Source organism: Rhinoraja longicauda, chromosome 7 (genome assembly GCF_053455715.1).
Source record: "Rhinoraja longicauda isolate Sanriku21f chromosome 7, sRhiLon1.1, whole genome shotgun sequence".
Lineage (NCBI taxonomy): Eukaryota > Metazoa > Chordata > Chondrichthyes > Rajiformes > Arhynchobatidae > Rhinoraja > Rhinoraja longicauda.
Window position 1 is genome coordinate 57,919,766 of NC_135959.1, and position 25,611 is coordinate 57,945,376.

General features: G+C 38.5%; 2 protein-coding genes across 12 annotated transcripts in view; one reads left to right on the forward strand and one right to left on the reverse strand.

Moving 5' to 3' along the window:
- ccdc83 (coiled-coil domain containing 83) overlaps positions 1–12,939 on the forward strand; it is a 31,378-nt gene extending 18,439 nt beyond the window's left edge. The window contains exons 7-11 of the mRNA XM_078403131.1: positions 2,212–2,280; positions 4,044–4,165; positions 5,120–5,217; positions 8,099–8,253; positions 12,469–12,939. Of these exons, the coding sequence (XP_078259257.1) occupies positions 2,212–2,280; positions 4,044–4,165; positions 5,120–5,217; positions 8,099–8,253; positions 12,469–12,642 (618 nt within the window). The 3' untranslated portion in view covers positions 12,643–12,939. The remainder of the gene's footprint in view (positions 1–2,211; positions 2,281–4,043; positions 4,166–5,119; positions 5,218–8,098; positions 8,254–12,468) is intronic.
- A 3,097-nt stretch (positions 12,940–16,036) lies between these two features.
- Positions 16,037–25,611, reverse strand: part of picalma (phosphatidylinositol binding clathrin assembly protein a) — a 113,494-nt gene continuing 103,919 nt past the window's right edge. For 6 of the 11 annotated variants that reach the window (XM_078402661.1, XM_078402662.1, XM_078402659.1 and 3 more), the window contains 2 exons: positions 18,298–18,400; positions 16,038–17,516 (listed from right to left, as the gene is read on the reverse strand). In XM_078402661.1, the coding sequence (XP_078258787.1) occupies positions 18,308–18,400 (93 nt within the window). In that variant the 3' untranslated portion in view covers positions 16,038–17,516; positions 18,298–18,307. Of the gene's footprint in view, positions 17,517–18,297; positions 18,401–25,611 lie in introns of all 11 variants that reach the window. The other 5 variants (XM_078402658.1, XM_078402660.1, XM_078402653.1 and 2 more) reach the window with 2 other exon arrangements.

Below are 25,611 nucleotides of genomic sequence, written 5' to 3' on the forward strand. Positions count from 1 at the left end.
TATCGCTAAATTTTAAAATTGTGTCTATCTTTAAATTTTACATGTATATTTTTTTAACAAAGTGAGAATGGGATTAGAATTATGAGATTTGTACATATTTATAGGGCATAAAATATTTGTAGACAATAATCCTAATGTTACATTTATTGGGCTTTTATCTACCCAGGCGTGCCAGGAAAAGTCCAAAAGTGGCATTAAGATGCACACATGGACCATCATTAATTAATTAAGGTATCAGAAATTTTCAACAGGCCATGCAGTCACCGCTCCAAATGGGTTGTAAAAATATCATAAAAACATTCCTGTGAAACCAGAAAGAACATAAGCTTATCTTGTGTCTTCACCCTTGATGAAATCACCATTGTTGTATTCTATCCTTTGCTCTCTAAACTTGTTCAAAATTGCAGCTTCCATTTATAAATACCTATTGAAGCAACCAGCAGAGGCAGTCCACACCTACTATGTTAACCAATATCCATCAACTCTTACATAATTTTGACACTAATGTTATGAATTATCCAAAGATAATTTATAGACTGCAGCTTCAACAGTAAAGCACTGTTCTTCTATAACCAAATTATTTTACAATAACTTTCTCACTTTTTTTAATCCATCCCTCGGAACTAATATTTGCAATAATTTGAACCCATAATCTGCATCAGTACAAATTCCCTAAATGTTCAGTGGCCATTGTTTTATATGGGGGCCAGCAATGAAATTGGCAACACTGTTTTACAACATGATAAGGCAAATTGTGGGTAGGGGCTGTTTCTGGAAAAGCTACAAAAAAACTTCCTATATAACCAAAGGACCCAGAAACACCACAGTTTTGATATACATTTTCCATTCCTCTGGGTCAGGAAGGTGAGCACTACCACGTGAATGCTCAAAAACCACTATCTTGATCCGATTTTCAGTTTTGTCCCTCACAATAATAAAATGTGGGAGACCCAGATGTTGATGGAATTTAAAAAAACTATATCATGGTGCATCCAAAAATTATTTGAATAGTCTCAAAGGGCCTTTTTAATACCAGTGAGTTTCCTGCTTGGGTGCTTGCTGCTGCCCAGGCTTGCTACTGGGTGTGCCCCTGCAGTGATCATAACCATGTGGGATGAGCATGGCATCAATTGGCACCTAGGCATTCACTTCCAAAGCAGGGGAAACAAGTACCTTAGCATTGACTCCTGGGAGCAAGGAAACAGTGGGGTTAATTGAACTCTGATAAGAGTCTTCAAACACAGCACTCCTTCCAGCCATCAACACAAACAGGATAATGTGATAGGTAATTTATTTAAGGGCAAAAAATAAATTGCTGGAGAGGCTCAGCAGACTAAGCACAAGACCCATCTTGAGGAAGGGTCCCAACTTAAACCGTTGGCTGTCCGTTTCCCTCCACACATGCTGCCTGACCCACTGAGTACCTCCAGCAATTTATTATTTTGCGCAAGATTCCAACCACTACAGTTTCTTGTTTCTCGATTTCTTTCAAAGGGTTGCCCTTACAGAAGAATTAATGTCTTATGGTGCAAGCAACCTTTGCTTTGGATATTGGAAGTCCCATATATTACTGTTGGCAACCCTCATAAGTAATGATTTCAGCATCAGGAAACATTTTATTGTCCATAAAACCAAGCATAATTAACTTGTGCCATAATTTCCTGGCATTACTCTGGTTACAAAGTGGTTTCCTGAGCCATTACATAAGAGTAGAAAATAAATGTGAATAAAGGAGAGTGCTTAATTATTAATGTTCATAATTATTTCTTGTTTCAATATATTTTTAAATATTTTTTAATTTCAATTATTTTAATTGGTCAAATCTATTATAGCAGTTTTAAATGCTTCTTGCCATCAGAGACATTTGTAAACTATTAATGCTTGGTGAACTGTCAAAAGCACTCTGGGCATTCCTAGACTGTTGCTCAGGATACATTGCCCGAGGTCTTGTTGCAGTACAAAGCTTGCTCGGCCTCACCAGGTTCATGGGCCCAGCTCATTCCAGTAATTCCATTTGGAATTGTCTATTGTGGCCCAACACAATTCAGCTCTGTTGTTTTGATTGCTGTTGTATCTACTGGTCCAGATTTTGCAGCAGTTATATATTTTGCTGCTGTTCAAATAGCTCACTATATTACATTACTGTAAAGAAAACATTTATACTATGTACTATATACTATAAGGTGATGCTTGAAACCTTTTTTCCCCCAGAAAGCTGTAAGCTATATGGGACAACACAGCCGACAAGAAGTGAAAGAAAATGAATGGCTAAAAAAAGAGGTAAATACATTTGGCTCGAATTTTCCTACTGCATAATACATACATTGATTTGAACATTCCAATGGCAAGTTCAAAAACATTGAATACAAACTGACCTTTTGTCTATCGATGAGTTCCTTTTTATTTAAAACTTTGTTTTTGGGTGTGATGGAAGGAGTGCCAATCCAACTGATCATCAGGTCCACTGATCATGATGCACTGAGCATGTGGGAACTGCAATGGAGTGGTGACAAGCAGAAAGGCAGATAACTTGTTGGGAGCCAATTATCTTGGTCTCAGTTGTGGTCTCAGTTGTGGCAGTAGTTCCTAGAGGGTTATTCACAAAATGCTGGAGTAACTCAGCAGGTCAGGCAGCATCTCGGGAGAGAAGGAATGGGTGACATTTCGGGTCGAGACCCTTCTTCAGACTCTTTTGTACCAGCATCTGCAGTTGTTTTCTTATGTTCCTAGAGAGTACCGTAGACCTATCAACTTTCACTTGTTTTATAAAAAATAATTCCTCCATTAATTGGTCAGAATTATGAGAGTTTACTGATGATTGCACAAAATAAAATTCAATGTACTGCTCTTTATACACTAAATATTATTAATATACAATTACTTCAAGCTTTCTTTAAATTGTTTTCCAAATAACTGCAAAATAACAGTATTTGTCATATGTAGATGTAAAAATAGTTTGGCCTGAAGATCATTTGGATAATAGCCCAATCTGCCATCTTAACATAATATTGGACAAATAAAAAAATGTAATAAAAGTAAATGGACTGGAAACAATGTGCATTGTGCGTGATGGAACCAGATATTCAGTTTGAACCTTGGGTAAAGGCACATCATTTGTAGGCTCCTACATTTACAGGGATTGAATTTTGCAGAGAAAATCAGGTAAGCAGCAGATTTCTATGGGGAGAGATGATTGTAAGAATGGTTGGAGGTAAGCAAAGTTGGGGAAGGCAGTAGGAAACATGATTGGATAGTTGAAAGATGAATTTTGTCAGCATGCCTTTTGGAGGAGAGATAGATATGGACAGCCATATCACAATATCAGAATTTTAAAAAAATCATTGGCAAGAACTGGGTTAGGGTGTTGGAAGAGGTTAACAGTCAGTGAGAGGAAGGGTACCAGCAATCGCTGAGAATAAAGAGAACCGACGGAAAAGATGGTAGATGCCCCAGCTCCCCACAATAGTCCAGGGAAGGTCCTGACTTTCTTAAATAATAAAGACCTGGATTTTGGGAAAGACCTTTGACAGACGTTAAGAGCTTCAAATGATGTGCTGAGAGATGTTAAAATATACAAAAAAAATAATGAAGCTTTAATTTATTTTTTTAATTATAATGTCATTTTACGTGATATTACAGATCTATAATTTTCAAATAGGAAGAGAAGATTGGTCAGGATTAATTTTAAATGTTTTGGAACATTTTGAATAATTCAGTTGATTTGGCAACAAACTGAAAGCTGGATGTTGATTTACTCTATGGTGGGTTTTCCAAGAAAAATGTCTATCAATGGTTTCTAATACTGAAAAGGAGCAAAGATTTATGTCAGAAAATATTTTAAACACTTATTTTTGTAAAGTACACAATGTGCTGTGATATCTCCCCAATGGTATTGTTCAACATTAGTTAACATTTGATTTTCCTTGGAGATAAATTGAATTTTGTATAATCTAAACCAGAATGATTTACTTAGTTTAATAACTTTGCTATAAAGTACTTTTCAGCAGAGTCCTTGACATTGATTAACTGTTTTGATTATACAGCTAAAGCAATACAGTGCAGAAGTTGCTAATATAGAACAAGCCGTGCAGAAGATCGAAGAGGAAAATCTAGAAATTTTGAGGCAATTGTTTGATTGTCAGCTTAGTGATCTTAAAATATGCAGGTAATCCTTACATTTACCTAAATGTCAGTTACTTTCTCTAAAGTAAGATCATGTAGATATATAGATTAATATACTAACTCCTTCTGCTCAATAGACCATAATCATTTAAACTTTTGGTATTGATAAAAGTTAAAATTACAGTAATATGGATTAGCCAAGCTTTAAGCATTTCTGTCAATTCAAGGTTCAAATATAACTGCTCAAAATATTGATTCAATTATCTTTTTGAATGATAACTTTATTATCCTTTTAGAGCACAAATTGCTCAGTGTTACATTTTGGCAGAAAGAATGAGAAGAAACTAAAAAGCACAATTCTTAAAAAGATACAGGAATAAAGAGAGCTTGGCATGTTTATGCACATATAATTAATTGAATGTCATTGCAGTTTGAGAAAATAATTTAAAAAGCTGGTTTTATAAATAATGGCATTGAATACATGAACCTTTATAATGTACAGTTTTTGTCGCAACCAAAGCATTGCGTCCAGTTCTGGCTAGTATACTGTAAGGAAAAATATGAGAATTGAAAGATTGCAGAAAACATTATAAAGAATAATTCCAGGATCAAGGGATTTCAGTTACATGGATAGAATGGAGATGTGGTGTTCTGCTTGTTTCATAATTGATTACGTGTAAGTCTTTAAAATTATGAAGTTTCTCGAGCGTGTAAATAAAAAGAAACTGTTCCTGCTTGTGAAGAGTAATGGTATGACTAGCTTAGTTGCATATACTTTGAGATGGCATAGATTTGATGGGCCCAATGGCCTCTGTGCTGAAACCTTTATATGATTCTATGAATGTTTGGTGGAAAATACTATTTACCAGAGAATGCAACTCCATTTTTATTATAATAATTACATGGACCAGGTGTTAATGCTACCATAGTTAAGTGGTTTGGTTTTCTTCCTAAACTGTGTAGTCATCTAATGGTACTTTATGTCTGATGGGCTTAGGAACTCGGATCAAACTTGTGCAGTTGAACCCAAAGGCCGTGACACCATTTTACTGGAAGGTGAATCATTTGAAATAGATCACAGAAGTGAAATCTCAGGTAATATTGACAAAGCAAATATCTCTACACCACATAAGGATTCTCCAATATTCAGAATGTTGACGTTTGCACTGATGTGTTAAACAACTTATTGTAGAAAATGCAATTAATTGAAAAAATAGGATTAAGGTTAAAACCAAGATATTACTTTTTTTTTTTAAATCAACATTACTTGCACAATGTTTGATATTTAATTAATACTATTTCAGTGAAATACTAAATAGAACAATTTTTAAAACGATCAAAGGGAAAGGAATACTGCTGATGGATCAACATTTTGCCCATGTTAGGCAGAACTTAGATGAAGATTGAGGGTAGTAGCACAAAATGTACGAATCAACTCTGAGGAAAGGACTTCAGCATCCAACAACAATGTAGTCGGTAGCAGCAAAACTGGCTGTGCCTTGAAAGACACTTTGTTGGACCCAAGGTAATTCATGAAAGAACCAATACGGGGAGAAATATACTCTACCCTATCCTCATCAATTTATCTGTTGTAAACAGATTAGTTTATGACTATATTAGTACTATTAATAATATTAATAATTAGTACTATTAATAGTACTATTTAATAGTACAAATAATAGTACAAAATAGCACTATTAATAGTACTAATATCAGAAAGTCTATGTGGAGAAGTAATTGCAATTTTACACTGAAAAATATCTGAAATTGTTCATCACCATTAATCGATTCCAACACAACCGATAACCTTGCGGTTTAACACATTTCTCACTCCACCATTATCCTCAAACCAGGGGTCTAACCCCATCGTAATGAGTAATTTAGTTGAATTTGTCAGAAACAGACCAGGCATACCTCATAACTTTGCTAATGAGCAAAAATCGAGAGTTTTTTTTAAAAAATCTGTTAAATTACAAAGAATAGTCAGGCAGCAATGATTAGTGGGACAAGTTCATCCAACAGTAAGAAGCATGTTGATGAAGCAAATTAGAGACAAGCCAACCATTTATGGTCAGAATGAGCATGTGCTACATTGGACTAACGTGGTGCTACAACCCATTTGACAGCATGTGGAGTTCATTTGTTATTTGGAGATGAGGAATCAGCTACAAACGTTACTGAGTCAGCTGTACAATGAAAAAGACAAAGCCGAATGGTGTGGAAATGCCTTTTATTGCCAACCAGCACTGATGATTTAGTAATTGCAAACTGCATGTTAGCAGGTATTGTTCATCATATGATGTGTTGTCTGTTAATTTAGTAAGCTGTTACATTTCATAAACTGTTTTTTTTACCTAGTTCGATTGGAGTGTTAAAAAAATAGCATCCACTTAGGAAAAAAAGTCAAAAAGTAGGACCTCTACTGGTCATTGTCACTTTGTCTGAGTCTCTGAGGGTCAGACAGAAAGAACTTAACATTAGGATGTGGTTCTGTGGCTGAATATTATCTAGCTCTAACAAAATCAGGAGCGGGGATGTTTTCACTTCCATTTACAGCTTTTCAGGTGAGGCACTACCTCTCCATGAACTAAGAAATAAGTGCCACACAAGCTCCAGACAATGACCATCACGAGAGTCTCAACCACCTTCACTTGACATTCCAAGGCATTAACATCACCAAATTCCCCATGACCCTTGTGAGAGTTGAGATTACAATCTTTTGCAAGAGCATGTCTAAAAGTCCATGTAGACTACATTCATTGTCCTGCTCTCAATCATCTTCATGGCCTCCAAAAAAACAATGACATTTGTAAAACATTACTTTACCCACACAATTACCCACACAAACTTATTCTCTTTCCTCTCAAATATCTTCCCTCGGATTGATGCAAGCCTCAATAGCCTCCTAAATTTCCTTCTTTAATGAAGGAACATTGTTGGCTACTCTCCATTCGTCTGAGACCTCATCTGTTGCTGGAGAGAAGCCAAATATCTTCTTCAAACCCCCCAGCAATCTCCTCCCTTGCCTCTCTCAATAACCCAGGATAGAACCCATCAGCAAAATCTGGAACCATGCTAATGAGTTTGCTCAAGAATGCTACACTGGAAATGGTGCAATATTCATAAAAGGTTGCAAAAATGTTCTGAAATAAGGTTGTGGTTTGAAAAGCAAACTTTTGATGGCGAAAATTCTATGCTATCAGGATTACATGCTTTACAGGCTACCATTGCTAGAATTAAAGAAAATCTGATTTGGAGACGGGTAATTCTTGTTTTGGTGCTGGAGGAAAATAAACCCACCAAGGATTAGATAGAGTGTGCAGGAAATCCACTGGCAGAAGAGATAAAAGATCAAGTAAAATAGGTAATATAGAGCACTGCAGAAATCCAGCTCTGATTGAAAGGAGTCTGCTGAAAATAGTGGAAACTGTAGGACCATTATCACTATTTGCATTAATTTTTTCAAGAACCAGATATACATAAACAGTATTTAAGGATTGGCATCAATTTTGGGAACTGTACGTTGGAGAATTATAACAAAATACAAGTTGTTAATAAAGTAATAGAATAGGCCTGTAAATACTAAATTAACTTCAATGCCAGCAAATGAAGTATGGCATTTCAGGGAGGAATAAGAATCCAGCTACTTGCAAAGGAGGTAGCAGTGTAAGGGATCTAGATGTACTGATAAACAGATGGTTTATTAACTTACATTACTATTAACTATGAGAAGTGCAGACAGTGCACTTTTACTCCATCATTGGTGGCTGGATGCTCACTCAGTTCTGGTGAAATTGAATTCAAATGTTATTACTTACTGTTTGACTTAGTTCACATTCAGACATCAATTTCACTGCTTTAACCTATGTCCATTGCTTAAACAATCAATGTTTGTTACCACTACTCCAATGTGCAAATTAAGTATTAAATGACACTGTATATCTTCAACAAATTAATAAAATCAACTCCAATCTAGCAAAACCCAAGACCAAAGCACTCCTGGCAGTACAGAAGGAAGTTTCCATAATGCAGGAACAGACAGAAGGTGATGAAGAAACACCATTCCAATTAGGCAAATCGGTGTCAGAGAATCTCACATATTTGCTGCAAGATGATGAAAAATGCTTGCAGGTTAGTTAAATAAATTATTTTTCAGATAACTGCTATTTGTAGAGCAGCCCAGAGTGCATCATAGATAAAGATATACACAAAATGCTGGAGTAACTCAGCGGGTCAGGCAGTATCTCGGGAGAGAAGGAATGGGTGACGTTTCGGGTCGAGACCCTTCTTCAGACTGAAGTCTCTTCTGAGTCTGAAGGGTCTCAACCTGAAACGTCACCCATTCCTTCTCTCCCGAGATGCTGCCTGACCCGCTGAGTTACTCCAGCATTTTGTGTCTACCTTCAATTTAAACCAGCATCTGCAGTTTTTTTCCCTATCGATAAAGATATATTGTATAGTTCAAAGTACATCCATTTATGTGGATTCCTTAGGAAGCAGAGTCACAAATTCATTTTTATGGTAATGCAGGAATTAAGTCAAGATGTTTCTTCTGTTGTAATCATTCATTTGTGCCTGGACTGTATCTTGCTTGTCACTTTCTTTAATTCCCCATTCCAGTCCTGCTTTGACCTATCTACATTATTCCATTGGAGTCAAGCCCTCTGCATGCTTAATGAATGCAAGAGTTTTAGGTAGTCATTATTTTGCTCTCTACAGGTGAAGCTGGATATTTCATTTTTGGTTTGTTTCTTTTTACTTCTATCGTTAAGTACTGGTCCTTAAAGAGATGGTTACCTTATTTCCACCTCTACACAGTAAAATCACACATGTTTTCTCACATTTCCAGTTCTCATGAGTTCCTGTTCCTGAAGCGTTAATTCTATTTCTCTCTCCACAGTTGCTGCTTGACCTGCTGAATGTCTGGCATTTTCTCTGTTTCATTTTGCTTCAAAATAAGTTGCAGATGAGGCTGTGATTGGGCTGGAGTAGGAAAGACAATCATAAGAACAACAGAGCATAAATCGCCTATTCACCTTTCAACAAGGTCTTGGCTATTCTTTTACCTTAACCATTATTTTCTTGCCCTTTTCCCAGATTCTAATACTCAGAACATACAAAGGAGGAGCAGGCCTTCATGCTTTCACCAGTATTTAATCATATCGTGGCTAGTTTGATAGTAACCTCAAGTTTAAATTCCCACCACCCATAGAAATCATTTGCTTCATTGCTTATCAAAAAATAATCTAAGTCTACATTAAAATTATTCAAAGCCTGTCTCCACTGACTTTTGGAGAAAGAGGTACAAGATGTACAAACCTCTGAGAAACTTTAATTTAATGAAACTTTGCCTCATTAAATTAATAACCCATTATTTTTAATCCCTAGTTCATTTCTGCTCTCCAACTGATAGGTCAGGCACAAGGATGTTAATGATGGCGAGCACTGCTCTATATTGTATGATCATACTGCCTCTGATTATTGCAGCATCTTGCCCTGGAGGAGCAACTGAATGCCATATAATCTGGATCAGATGCCTGTCATGATTTAATAATATGCAGCATATGCAGATTGCGAGATGTGGGTAAATAGGTTAGCAGCAATGCCGAGAGGAAGATAACATAATTTTGAAAGTACAAGGCCTAATTGATAGATTGAGGGAATGAGAGGTTGTGAAATAAGGATGATCCAAGGCTGTGCAGCTGCCATTCAGCCGTTGAAGATGCTTTCACTGAAGATGCTTTCTATGACCACTCATTGAATTATTTGCAAACAGGGCCTCAAGCCGCAGCTGGTGGCAGTGATTGTCACAAGTGTCTCTTCTACTTTTATAGTTTACTTGTACATCACAAACACTGCTAACATTAGAATATTCAACTAATATTGAATTTGAATATGCCGACTTCCAAGTCCACATCACACTCTCAGCTGGTGAAACATTCTTTCACTTCAGTCTTGCCTCTAAACCTGACTAAAATACTTCCTGGGCTGTTTTCTCACTTAATGCAACCTGTTTAGGTATGTGATTATATTGCCATATCCCTGCTTTATTGAGATATACTGACCACAGTTAAGCAATGCCTTAATTTTGAATATATTCACCTTTTTTTCAGATATCTCCCACTTCTCATCTCCCCCACCCATTTAACTTTTTATTTCTGCACCTATTCTGGCCACTCGCACCCCTTTAAATAAACAGTGCACCTGCCTTCATTTGCCAAAGCTCTAGGGGCTGCATATATATTCCTAAACCATCTAGTTTTCCTTTCATTTGCTCTTGAACACCTACTTCAATTAAACATTTAATGTAAGAAAATAACTGCAGATGCTGGTACAAATCGAAGGTATTTATTCACAAAGTGTTGGAGTAACTCAGCAGGTCAGGCAGCATCTCAGGAGAGAAGGAATGGGTGACGTTTCGGGTCGAGACCCTTCTTCAGACTGATGTCAGGGGGGGCGGGACAAAGGAAGTATATAGGTGGAGACAGGAAGACAGTGGGAGATTTGGGAAGAGGGAGAGGAAGAGGGGGACAGAGGAACTATCTAAAGTTGGAGAAGTCAATGTTCATACCACTGGGCTGCAAGCTGCCCAGACAATTTAACATTTTGTCATCTGTCCTCAAGGCTGAAGTACAACAGCATTCCTGCATAGAACACAAAGTGATGGAATAAATCAGATTAGGTGGCATCTTTGGAGGACATGAAAAGGTGATGTTTTGGTTCAGACTGCTTCAGAAGAAGGGTTGCCTGAAATGTCACCTATCCATGTACTTCAGATATGCTGCCTGATCCACTTAGTTACTCCAGCATTTTGTGTTCTATGCAAGATTTCAGCATGTTATTCTTTGTCAATAACTGTATTCTGCTCACTGTCTCAGAGACACACCAACAATCGCCACTGAGCTCAGCTTGTCTCCAACTTCCTTGTCCATCCATTGCAATGCAGATCAGTGAAAGCATCTTCAAAAGCTGGAGCAACTGCAGTCTGCTTCAGACACTGCTCAATTCACCACACACTCATTACTCTATCAACCAAAGGACTTGTACACAAAATTCATAGGTCGTCTTCCTGTCAGTGCACTGGACCTTCCATTCTCACTGAACTCAGCCCTTCATCCAAGACAGAAGCACACACATTCTGAGCTGAAAGATGAAATGTTCCACATAGTTGTTCCCTTGGCTTTACTGCAGGAATATCTAGCTAACACAATACAATGCCATTGAAATGGCAATGTTGACCTTAATTGTCAAGGGGTTTATTTTTCTATAAATTATATTGTTCTAAAAGTGCATTCACTATTTCAAATTTTAAAAATGTAATTCTAACTTCTTAAATGTCTTCAATAATCTGACTGTGGCTGTCGTGCCTTCAGTCTTTCGCCCTGCAAGTGCGGCTGCAGGAAAAGCATGGAGAACTAGCTGGACCTATTGCATGTATCCGTCAAGATAGACACAAAATACTGGAGTAACTTAGCGGGTCAGGCAGCATCTCAGGAGAGAAGGAATGGGTGACGTTTCGGGTCGAGACCCTTCTTCAGACTGTTGTCAGGGGAGGGAACGGGACAAAGATAGGATGTAGTAGGAGACAGGAAGAGAGTGGGAGAACTGGGAAGGGGGAGGAGAAAGAGTGAGACAGAGGAACTATCTGAAGTTGGAGAAGTCAATGTTCATACCGCTGGGGTGTAAACTGTGTTCCAGATGTCAACTTCTCTACATCAGCGAGACCAAACGCAGGCTCAGGGATTGTTTCGCTCAACACCTTCGCTCAGTCCGCCTTAACCAACCTGATCCCCCGGTGGCTGAGCATTCTGGCCCACTCCCAGTCTGACCTTTGTCATGGGCCTCCTCCAATGTCATAGTGAGGCCCAGTGCAAATTGGAGGAACAGCATTTCATATTTCGCTTGGGCAGTTTACACCCCAGCAGTATGAACATTGACTTCTCCAACTTCAGATAGTTCCTCTGTCCCTCTCATTCCCTCTCCATTCCCAGTTCTCCCACTGCCTGTCTCCTACTACATCCTATCTTTGTCCCGCCCCCTCCCCTGACATCAGTCTGAAGAAGGGTCTCGGCCCGAAAGATCACCCATTCCTTCTCTCCTGAGATGCTGCCTGACCCGCTAAGTTACTCCAGCATTTTGTGCCTACCTTCAATTTGAACCAGCATCTGCAGTTACCTTCTTATACCATTGAGATAATAATCTGCCTCTTTGTTTTCGCATGTATTTCCTACGCATGTATCTGTCAGATCATGTTTACCAAACGGTCCTGTGAAATACTTGGAGTTTTGTATGGTCTTTAAAAAGTTATTACATAATTGAGTGAAATATTTCTAATTTGCAATCCAGGATTTAGAGTGTGGTGCATATGAGCAGAGACGGTTGCATGTAAAAGGCCACGCTATGCTGATTCAAGAAGTTGAGCAACCTTCCGGTCCAGAAAATAAGAAACAAAGAGAACCAAGTGAAGCAGAGATGGGGTGGCCTGTCACTGGTACAATGCTGAGATCTGTCATTTCATAGGTATTAAAACTCTTAATGTGGAACCAATACACTCATGCGAAGATGATTGCACTTCTGCATCACAAACTGTTGTTACAACTTGCCAGTAATTTAGCCTACTTCCTTCCCCACCAAGACCTGTTACTTGAGTATTAAAGAACACTTCAATGGACAAGGTCATTAGTAATCCCACCTCCATAGATAATTCCACTGGACTTTAAGATAACTAAATGAAAAGGAGAGATTTAATATAGATCTTACCGAATTTAAAATTGCAGATTATTTTCAGATTGTCAAGAGACTTTAAGCAGTTTAATAACTAACTATGTATACCTATATTAAATGTTGCTGTATACTTTACAGGAAATAAAATGCTCAATATGTGCAAAACTTTGAAGCTTAGTCATATAGACTTTTAGTTTAGAGATACAGCGCGGAAACAAGCCCTTCAATCCACCGAGTCTGCACTGACCAGTGATCCCCGCACATTAACACTATCTTACACACACTGGGGACAATTTACACACACCAAGCCAATTAACCTACAAACCTGTACGTCTTTGGAATGTGGGTGGAAACCAAAGATCACGGAGAAAACAAATGCGGTCACAGGGTGAATGTACAAACTCTGTTTTGACAGCACCCATAGTCGGGATCGAACCCGGGTCTCTGGCGCTGTGGGCGCTGTGAGGCAGCAACTCCACGCCTGCTCCACCGTGTTGTCCTATTAAAACATAAAATGTTTAGGAAAGCAAAATAAAATCTTGATTATTTATTTTAAAGATACGGCATGCAAACAGACTCTTCAGTCCGAGTCCATGCCAATCCCGATCATCCATTCACATTAGTTCCATGTTGTTCCACTTTCTCATCCACTCCCTATAACCATGGAACATTTTTTTCCCCTTCCTCACCACAGAGACCAATTAACCTACAAACCCACACATCTTTGAGATGTGGGAGGAAACACACAAACTCAAACGCACCCGAGGTCAGATTCTAAACCCGGGTCTCTGGCGCTGAGGCAACAGTTCTACCAACTGAACCACTGTTATTTCCCCCCCCCCCCTTGCATTGTGAAAGTCTGCACTGCTTTGAGACAGATTGCAAATTAACTTACCATTCATACTCTTGACCAGGGAACAGTGGAGTAGTTTAACAATGTATGCATGCAAAAGTTAAAAAATTACGGTAAAATCTGATCACTGATCCACATAACTGTAAAAACAAACAGGAATAGACCCATATAATCAAATTATATTTTATGCGTGCATCAAATGCTTCATTTCATTAAACATTTTGGCAATATTCATTTTCCAAAAGAGATACAAGTGACTGCAGATGTTGGAATCTCGAGCAAGTACTGGAGTAACTCAGCTGATTTATCTTTCCCTTTCAACCCCATTCTTTTGCCTTCTCCTCATAACCTTTGGCACCCTGACTAATCAAGAGTCTGTCAATCTCCGCTTTAAAAATATGGGTAATTGAGTATATTGAGTCTAGAAAGCTGCAACATGCCCAGGCAGATAAGGAGCTGTTAGGATCATTGAATCACACAGCATGAAAATAGGTCCATCAACCCAATGTGACCACACCAACCAAGTTGGCATTCTGGCCTAACCCATATGTCTTCATTTTGACCACAGCCCTCTAATCTTTTACTATCCATATTTATGTCCAAATGTCCTGATTGCACTAGGCCTCATTGAAACATCACAGGATGGGACAGAGAATTAATGTGAGAGGCAACTGGAAGCTCAGAATTGTTCCTCCAGACTGAATGCAGGTGTTCTACAAACTGGTCTCCCACTCTGTTTCTCCACTATACAGTAGATCTAATTGTGAACATCAAATGCAGTACACCAGATTAAAATTGCAAGTGAACCACTGCTTCACCTGCAAATCTGTTTGGGGCTCCTGGATCGTGGGAAAGAGGTAAAAGGACAAATGATTTGTCGCCTGCATATGCAAAGGGCTGTTTACATTTATTATTGTCACATGTATCGGGGTACAGTGAACAGCTTTGGCCGGCATGCTATCCAATAAGATCGGCTCTACCACACATATTACAATCAAATCAAACTCAAGTAAAATAGATAGGGAAAAGGGGAAGATAGAGTGTGGATTATAGCTCTCAGCTATAAGAAAAGAGGATCATGATGGCATAAATGGAACAGCCCTTGCAAAGTGCCGGTAGAGGGAAGGATGTATCCGGTGGTGGAATCTCTTTGAAGTTGGTAGAAATTTCGAAGAGGCTGGTGAGATAGAAGGCAGAGAACTCAAGGATCTTTCTGTTCTAGAGAGGGAATGTTAGCAGATGGAAAGCAAGTGCCAGAGGAGGTAATGGGGCAGGTACTATAACAGCATTTAAATGACACTTGGTCAGGAAAGGTTTAGAGGTATGGGGTAAATGCAGGCAAATGGGGTTAGCTTCAGATGGAGCATCATAAACCTGTATGCAGGTTAACAAGTTTCTTTTCTCTCCTTCCCAATTCTGACAAGGCATTCAACAAAAAACGTTACGTTTCTCCTTCCACAGATGCAGCCTGACATGCTTAGTATTTTTTTAGATTTACAGCATCTCCAGTTTTTTTAAATATTCACAACAATAATAATGGATTGGAAACATTATTAGCATATCATTAGTGATATGAAATGGCAAAGAGAGAACACAGTTTCTTATCCCATGAGAGAAGCATGGGCTGAACATGATAATAAAAATCGGTTCTTTGAACCTATTTTGCTATTGAACCTTTTGAACCTATTCTGCGAGATCACGTCTGATCTGGGCTCTGACTACATTTATCCACATTTGCTTCATTGTGTTGATTTCTATCTGACAAAATGTACAAAAATCGCATTGCTCAAGATTTCATTTGAGCCAGCATCATCCATTGCCTTTTAGGAGAAAATTTCACATTACTACTAAATTTGTATAAAACATTGGTTCGTGATTTCTAACACAAGTGGTTTATTTCCTATTTTAATTTTTTTGTTGCAGAGTTCCTCACAGAAAACAGTATCTGTATTTTACTTTTGAATCCCTTTATCATATACAAATACACTAATTTGAGCACTGCTCAATAAACCAGTCTGATGAGGAAAAAATACTTTTATGCAACTTAACTTATTTTTACTCTAAGCTCTGGTGTCTAGCTGAAGAAACTTTACAGAACTCCTTCTCCGAAAGCAGAATGTAGCCTTCCAGAACGTAATCTGACCAAGGCTTTGAAAAAACTGGTTCACATTTTTCTCCTCTAATCTGGATTACAAGGAAATTATTGATATCTGTGACTATTGTTGATAAATTCTGCATGGCCTCTATTATTTGGTTGAAAAAGAAAACCTCTGAAGACCTTAGCGAATAAGCACAAATCCAAATTTCTGAAGACACTGCCTTTCTAATATTGTCAAGGATTGAGAAGACATAACAGCTTAATTCTTTTATTAAATAATGCAGAGTTATATCCATGCACAGGATCTTTTGTAATCAAGATGATGTAACTTGGACCTAGCTGGTAACAAAATTTCAGTGAAAGCTGCTCTTTATTTGAAAATCCACCAATTTTTTCCTACATACATTTTTCTTTAAACAAAATATATTCTGCAAAGACAATGCAGCAGAATTTTGCTAAGTTCATGTACTGAATTGCCTTAAGCTCAAACTATCCTTCACACCACTGATGTGGACAGAGATTATGTTATATACAATGAAGCACCGATCAACAGTGCTTTACTGTGTTACTTTTCAACTTGCTTTACTTTTTTTTAAAAATCTACGCAGAAACTACTCCCTCATATCCAACTATGTGTAAACAAATCTTTTCAGGACCAGTGAAGATACCTTGTGTGGACATTTAAACAATTTTTTCTCGTGTTCTGAGATCTCCAAGTGATTTGGAGTCCAATGGAGGTAGAGGATCTTTGTGAACTGAAGGCAATTCCTTACATTCTAAGAAAGGCAGCATCAAACTTGAATGTAAAATAATGATACACTGAGCATGGAGCAATAAAATCGGCCTTCCCATTTACGCTAATGGCAAAATACAAACGCCGTGCTTTGCATGTCAATAACTGTTCCCTCGCAAACTCATAGGCACAGAATTAACTACATAGATTAATACATTATTCATTCTAAATCCCATATAAACGCAAGATTTTGGAACTGCCTACAAATAATTGTACTAGGAATAAGTAAACTGATTTGTAGAATAATTAGTGCTTCATCTTTCAATTAACTGCATTTTTCATTCAAACTCATGTTTTCATCCAATTGATGAATCATGCACATCTATATTAATCCTCACAGGAAGCATCTGATGCAATATTGTTACTTAATCTGACAGTCATAAATAAATATAGTACACAAGGAATGTCTACTGTAAAATTTGAATAAAGTGAAAATTATGAATTAATAATTTTAGCATGATTGTGAAAAAAAATTGTTGGAGAACAGGTTTACATAATTTACTGCTGCTTTTCAAAGAATACCTCACCAATTCCTGAATTTACAGTCCAGCAGTTGTTTCAAATAATCGTAGATGCTACTTGTTCTTCAAGTCACCATTTCTAAATTAAGAGGTTACTCAAAATGGGAACAAAAATGTTGTTTTACTGCAGAGCATAATTGGTTGCACCAATTAAAATCCTGATTGAATCAGTCATCACCCCATCAAAATCCTTTCCCTCTGCTGCTGAAGTTTGTCCATCCACATTTGCTTTCCAATAAATGTTCCATCTTGAACATTCTTCCATCTTGTTTTACATCCATACTGAGGTCATCCTTATGGAAGATAGTTTCACAACAGCGAGTATTTTGCATGAAGAATAAAAATTTGCTGCTTAGCACTCATCTTCTCAGAATCTATCCATTGATAGCACTACATAAATTGCATCTGAAAACAAAAGAAAATGGAAAACAAATCATTACTTACAGGTATGAATACATGGGGAAACTTTCTCTTGCTGTTCTGAACTTATTTTATTGTTTACTTAAAAAGTGAAGTACAGTTCATCCTAGAAGAGCAACAAGCAAAATCTTTTTTTCCCCCATATAAGTCAGTTAAATTGACCAGTGTGGACTGGAGTTCTTTGACATTTTGAAACATGGGAATGGAAAAAAAAAGCCACAATAGATCCATCGTAAGACCAAGCAAGATCATGAAATAGTCATTAAAAAACCTTTTGACCAGCATTACATATTTCTGTATGATTGATTGTCCAAGATTCCAGTGATAAACTCTTTCAATGGAGAGACAGTGACACTATTATTTTACCAGGAGACAGTGTGTAAACAATTTTTGCATTGTTTTATGTGGAACATTTGAAGTTTTTTTTTCAGGTGACAGGATATTAACTTCAATGGTGGAAAATCAAACACAGGCGTATGTTTAAACTGGCCGACAGGACCCATTTCTAGCTAAAATGATATAACTCCATAAGAAAAAGGTTGCGTGCTAATCTGTGCATGCACTATTCACAAAGTAAATCAACATTCACATATGGCCACAAAGCACAAGCACACCACAATATCCATGCAACAACAGTGCTGGTAGGGTAATTGAATATTTCAGCAAATTTTAATAATAATGCAGCAGCCTTGTTGATAATTTTAGAGACCATTTTGATCACTGCCGAATGTAGCATTCATGAACATATATATCACACCATGAATACCTTGTCTGTTCTACAAGAAGTCCTTGAGAGAGAGCTCTGCAAACGGATCCTTTCCAGGAGCTCTAGGAGGACTTTGACTAGAAGGACTCGAAGCTGTAGATAACTAGTTTAGAAAGTGAAGAAAGTGAAGCAGAAAATGCGAAGAAAAGAACACAGGAAATCAGTGATAGCAATGCAAAAACTCATTGTCATTTTAGGATTGACAGCAAGATTTTGCAAGAATTTAACTTTTGTATCAGCATACTTTAAGTTTTAATACACTAGTGTTTAAGGGCCATGACCACCAAGAAGTAACTTCTCAACAAAATTGTTTATAATTTTTTTTAAAGTGTTAGCACAGAAGAGGCAAGCCTTTAGTAATCAAGATATTGTTGCTATATACAATACTATGCTTTTTATTTCCTGATCTATCGTGATCAAACAAGTAATGACAAAAACTTACAATTTAGTATTTGCATGCCTAAAATACATGATTGAGGTGATTTGATATACATAATTTACTTTTCTAAAATTAAATTAATGATAGAGAAATCATTAAATGGACACCGTTGATCTCCTTATGTGGAGGCATGATGGGGAAACAAAATTTGAACAGATCATCTGGCGAAAGAGATATGTTGCCCACCTTCCTGAATGTAAAATGCTCTAGCTGATCATTAAAATGAGCTCTGCTAGAGCAACTCAATGGGTCAGGCAGCTTTCATGGAAGCAAATGGACAGCTGGTGGTTCAAGGCCAGACCCTGCCCTTAATCTGAAAGGGTAGCATGGATATGGCCAGAACAAAGAGATGACAGGGGTGAAGAGGGGTAGGGCAAGAGCTGGCAAGCAATAGGTGGATCAAGGTGAGGAGGGGCTGATTGAGGTCAGGTGGGGAGGAGAGGACAGATGTAACATCTCCTACCACTACAGGGCAAATTGCCTGGGGATTGGGGGGGAGAGTTGATGAACAAACTAAGAAGCCATGGATTGAATAGTCTCTGAGGAAAGCAGAAATGGGTTGGAAGATCACTTTGTAGCTATTAGATTAAGAGGGATATTTACACATGTTACTGATATGAAAATCATTGAATAGATACTATGGCTCTATTTATATAGAGGCATGGTGGGGGAACAGAATTTGAACAGATAATCTGTTAACACTAAGGCAGAAAAGGTTGATGTGCTGGATGCAGAGGCTGTGTGGTAAGTGGGGGCTGGCGAGTGCAGAAAATGGGAATGCAGGCAAGGACTCTAACTACAGTTGGGGTAAAACACTTTGGGATCAGAGATTGAAGTAGGAAGTGCGAGGTTGGTGAACTATCAGGTTGGAGACTAGAGATCTCTCGAAGGGCTATGGAGGAGGGGCTGGGCAGGAGTGAGGCATGGAGTAATTCAGCAAAAACAAGCTAAGACTGATAAAACTAAGCTGTATCACAGAGGACGAAATGGGTAGCTGACATGATAAGAGTATAGAATGTGTGGGAACAGATTATGAGAGGTAAAATAAATGGCAAATGTAGGGAATGTATGTGGGATGCAAAAATTATGGCTCTTATTTTCCAATTGTTTAACTGGTGATAGGAAGGGTGCAGGTGAGAATGGTTGTTCTGAAATGGAGGGAGATAGTGCCACAGGAGAATGAACAAATTGAAACATGGGACTCTAGGGAAGTTGAACAATCGCAAGTTGAATGGGAAAAGGCAAGATTTGTTGAGAAACAAAATACCACCGATGTTGGATTTCCGGGGGAAAGAAAATCAGGTTCACAGTTCAGGATCACGTCTACAGATGCAACCTGACCAGCTGAGTACCCCAGTGTTTTCTATTTTTACTTTATTCATGTAGCGTCAAAGACCATCCAAATAGAATGGTTATACCAAATGAAAATTTCAGAAGATTTCTTAGAAGTGCAGGAAATATTTTCAGCGTATTTAGTTTGTTTTTGGCTTATCTTGCAGACATTGTATGCATGATACATGAATAAATAATTATTTTTAATTTAATTTATTGTTGTTGTGAGTTTGAAGGAAAGAGTTGTGTTTAAAGAACATTTGCAATCAATTCTGGGAAACTCTGGAAAAAAATGCACACAATATAGGTGCTGCACCATCCATATGAGCACTCTATATCATCGGTTCATTATTATTTCCTTGGTTCATTATTTACAAATTGCTTTTACGAACTTAAACTATCAATTCAAACTTTGCCAAACAGACATTCCTCCCAGAGGTTCTACATTCTATCCAGAGAATGAAATATTTACCATGGCTTTAAACATCCAGCAAAATTGTGGAAATAATCTAACTCAGCAACAAGTATAGTTGGAATAAATATAATGTGACTGCTTAAGACGACCTAAAATAAGCAAAACATTTCATGCTGGTTACAACCCAAATCTTATGCTAGTTGAAGGACAATTAATTTTTAAAGAATAATGGATCAATTGTTCTTAAATCGCAGAATGAACATTATATTTTTGCAAAGTACAATACTGCTTTATTTGGAATAACAGCTCAATTCGTGGTCAGGCTTAGATTTTGAATAAATTTATCTTGACACTAGTATGCTTTATAGTTTCCAACAAAGCTGAAGTGTGACCATACTGTTGTAACATTCTTGCATGTGACTGTGTGGGAATTTACCTCAAAGCAAGCCAAAGTATATCACAATTAATTTCCAAATCACATAAAATATTACTGGTACATAACTTTGCAATTCAAACTCTAAAAGCATTCCACCAACCCGTAGGAGAGAAACAAATAGCCTACTTATGTAGCAGAAAATAAGTTCAACCCTGATAAACGCATTGTACAATATCTGCCTACCCAAACTGGCAGCATTTGTGTTAGATCAGGCTACATGGAATAATCTGGGCGAGGTGGTTTGGGGATCAATTTAGATAGCACCAAAATTAAGCAGATTTTCACAATAAACGGGTAACTTAATGATGTGCAGTTACAATCCCATCATCATCCATCCATCAATAGTAGTTAGTGCTAGTTTAATGTATTACCAGTGGATCAATACCGTAATTGGTTGACTTCAGTTTAAGATATTTACATTGCCTTCAGCTTGTTCGCACCACACCTTCAAACAAAGTTCAACCTTTCATCTGCAGAGTTCACCTGCCTTTTGTGGGGTGAATCAAGATGATTAGGTTTTTTTCGTGCAGGGGACTTCTCGTAAAAGTAGAATAGGATTGGAGTCCTATTCCTCCAAACTCGAGGAAGGACATTCTTGCTATTAAAGGAGTGCAGCGTAGTGGATTGGACAGTAGCTAATGTTATCCCACTTTTTAAGAAAGGAGGGAGAGAGAAAACAGGAAATTATAGACCAGTTAGTCTGATATCGGTGGTGGGGAAAATGCTGAAGTCAATCATATGACAAAATTGCAGAGCATTTGGATAGCAGTAACAGGATTGTTCCGAGTCAGCATGGATTTACGAAGGGGAAATCATGCTTGACTAATCTTCTGGAATTTTTTGAGGATGTAACTAGGAAAATGGACATGGGAGAGCCGGTGGATGTAGTGTACCTTGACTTTCAGAAAGCCTTCAACAAGGTCCCACATAGGACATTAGTGGGCAAAATTAGAGCACATGGTATTGGGGGTAGGGTACTGACATGGATAGAAAATTGGTTGGCAGACAGAAAGCAAAGAGTGGGGATAAATGGGTCCCTTTCAGAATGGTAGGCAGTGACTAGTGGGGTACTGCAAGGCTCGGTGCTGGGACCCCAGCTATTTACAATATACATTAATGACTTGGATGAAGGGATTAAAAGTAACATTAGCAAATTTGTAGATGACACAAAGTTGGGTGACAGTGTTAACTGTGAGGAAGATGCTATGAGGTTGCAGGATGACCTGGACAGGTTGCGTGAGTGGGCGGGTGCATGGCAGATGCAGTTTAATGTGGATAAATGTGAGGTTATCCACTTTGGTGGTAAGAACAGGAAGGCAGATTATTATCTGAATGGTGTCAAGTTAGGAAAAGGGGAAGTACAACGAGATCTGGGTGTCCTAGTGCATTAGTCACTGAAAGGAAGCATGCAGGTACAGCCGGCAGCGAAGAAAGACAATGGAATGTTGGCCTTTATGACAAGAGGAGTTGAGTATAGTAGGAGCAAAGAGGTCCTTCTGCAGTTGTACAGGGCCCTAGTGAGACCACACCTGGAGTATTGTGTGCAGTTTTGGTCTCCAAACTTGAGGAAGGACATTCTTGCTATTGGAGTGCAGCGTAGGTTCACGAGGTTAATTCCCGGAATGGCGGGACTGTCATACGTTGAAAGATTGAAGCGACTGGGCTTGTACACTCTGGAATTTGGAAGGATGAGAGGGGATCTTATTAAAACATAAAAGATTATTAAGGGATTGGACACGCTGGAGGCAGGAAACATGTTCCCAATGTTGGGGGAGTCCCGAACAGGGGCCACAGTTTAAGGTAGGCCATTTAGAACAGAGATGAGAAAGAACTTTTTCACTCAGAGAGTTGTGAAGCTGTGGAATTCTCTGCCTCAGAAGGCAGTGGAGGCCAATTCTCTGGATGTTTTCAAGAGAGTTAGATAGAGCTGTTAATGATAAAGGAGTCAGGGTATATGGGGAGAAGGCAGGAACGGTGTACTGATTGTGCAAAAAAGTAATGATAAAGGAAACAGGCCATTGTAAGCTGTTTGTAGGGTGAATACGAGAAGCCAGTGCGACTTAGGTGGGGGAGGGATAGAGAGAGAGAGAGAGAGAGGGAATGTCAGGGCTACCTGAAGTGAGAGAAATCAATATTCATACCACTTGGGCTGCAAGCTGCCCAAGCGAAATACGAGATGCTGTTCCTCCAATTTGCGTTTTCTCGCTTTGACAATGGAGCAGACCGAGGACAGAAAGGTCTGTGTAGGAATGGGAAGGAGAATTAAAGTGTCCAGCAACCGGGAGATCAGGGTGTTTCACGCAGGCTGATCGAAGGTGTTCTGCGAAACGATCGCCCAGTCTGCCTTTGGTCTTGCCAATGCATAAGAGTCTGCATCTTGAACAACGGATACAGTAGATGAGGTTGGAGGAGGTGTAAGTGAACCTCTGCCAATCCTGAAAGGACTGTCGGGGTCCCTAGACAGTCGAGGGATGAGGTATAGCGACAGGTATTACATCTTCTGCGGTTGCAGGGGAAGATACCTGGGGAGGGGGTGGTTTGGGTGAGAAGAGACGAGTTAACCAGGGAGGGAACGATCTCTGTGGAAGGCGGAAAGGGGTGGAGATGAGAAAATGTGGCTAGTGGTGGGATCCCGTTGGAAGTGGTGGAAATTTCAGAGGATTATGTGTTGAGTAATCGGAAGAACCAGTTTTACCACCATCATAATTTAAAAGAATTATGCACAACTTGGGAGTAAAACAAAACATACAACTGGAGAAACTCGACAATCGTTCAGCATCTGTGGAAGCCAAGGGAGAGTTAAGGTTTTGGGTCAGAACCCTGCATCAGGACAGAGAATGTAGAAGAGAGTTAACATAAATAAGTGAGAGGCAGGGGCTGGCAGGAAGTGGAATCAGGTGAAGCATTGATGGACAAATGAGCCCCATTGTTTGGTCCTGGTGCAGATTCTTGAACCAAAATGCTGCCTGTTCCTTTGCCTTCACAGATGCTGCTTGAACTGCTGAGTTCCTCAGTTTGTTTTTATGCTCTAGATTAAAGTATCTGTAGTGAACCTTTTTTGTTATTGACCATCCAGGTCAAAGCTGCAATATTTGCAGCATTTTGAGGTCTCTGTTTTGTCTGAGGTGGCCATTGTCATGCTTATTTTCTGAAAGGAGTAAAAAGAACAAGGCTTTGTTAGATGCAGACTTACTCCTGTGGTAAGTTGTTCTAATTTTTTCCACAATAGCTGTTCATGCTGCATTTCAACTCGGCCAAATACCAAAATCAAAAAGGATTCCACACTTAAAATATTCTTGGTTCTTGGTTCTCCAAAATATTCCAAATGGAATTTAAACTGGAGGTTTAGTTTGACCTTTGGTAGCAAATTGTGTAGTTCGGTACCTGGTGACCTGGCAGCAGTGATGTCTTAATTTTGCAGCAGTCCGCCATGCCTGCTGCATTTAAATTCTAAAAATATTTTGTGGCGTGTGGGCCATCTTCTGAAAGCATTGCTGATCCCATTATGTTCACAAAGCATATACCAAAACCATGCTACTGCCCAAAATACAATGGCACAGTGCAAAAGTGCTTCAGGAGCCCTGCTTCATTGTGGAGAATGCTACAGTATCTAGCAGAATGTCTGTCATGGTTCCTGGAGGAAGTAAACAAGACAGCCCCTGTCATTTCTGTTGACCGTAACTATGACAAAATAATCATAATTAAAATTTCCCCATCACTTCTGGTCTCACTCTTTACCTTTCAGTTACTGGCAATCACAGTGACTGTTTAGCTGCATGCAAAATAAAGAACACAAATAAGCATTCTAAGCAAAACCTACAAACACCGTCATGTTATATTCCAAACAAGTTATTGTCTGTCTGCATTTTTGTACAGCATTTGCAGTCTCTTGTCTACACTAAACATATTTAGCCTGTTCTTTTCATGTCAATGTGTGATTGGGAAATTTAATATTAATCAGGAAACAAGAACTCCACAATGCATATTGCAAGACCATTATTGGGACACATCTTACACCATCAAAAACAAAATACAGGCTTTGAATTGGCAGATCTTAAAAGCAATTTTCAAACTTCCCCAATTACTCAATTAATGAAGACTATGTATGAGTGGATGTGTAAATAAATACCAAGGGTTCAATCGCTGGTCTGCAATGAGGCATCTCAAGACATCCAGGAGGTAGTGAGGTCACATGGCTCAATAGTGGGAAAAGAAAATGAACCCAGGACCTACTGCCAGCTGTAATCACGTGTTGACTCTTGAAACTCTACTTCACTTTTGTTTATCATTGCACCTACTTTGTCGAATATGAACAAGACAATGTAAGCAAAGGGACAACAAAAAGCTGCTACAGGCATCGATCTATTGATCTATTTAGGATGATGGCAAAAGGGAAAAAAAGGAAAGCAATTAGGTTTTTAAAAAAAATTATACACACACACACATATTGCTTCTCCAGTAAGTAGTTTGAAAAGATCAGTGTCTTAGTTACTGCAGAACATTAATATTCTGGTCAAATGCAACAGAAACCGGAAGATACAGGTTTGCAATATTAGGCATACCACTGGAAAAGTAGCAAATGTTGCTTCAGCAAACCCATTTTCACATATTTAACAAGAAACTGCATGCTTTCCATTCTCTATCCATTTCTTTCTTGAGGCCATCCTATTTTTACTATTTGACCCAGGCATT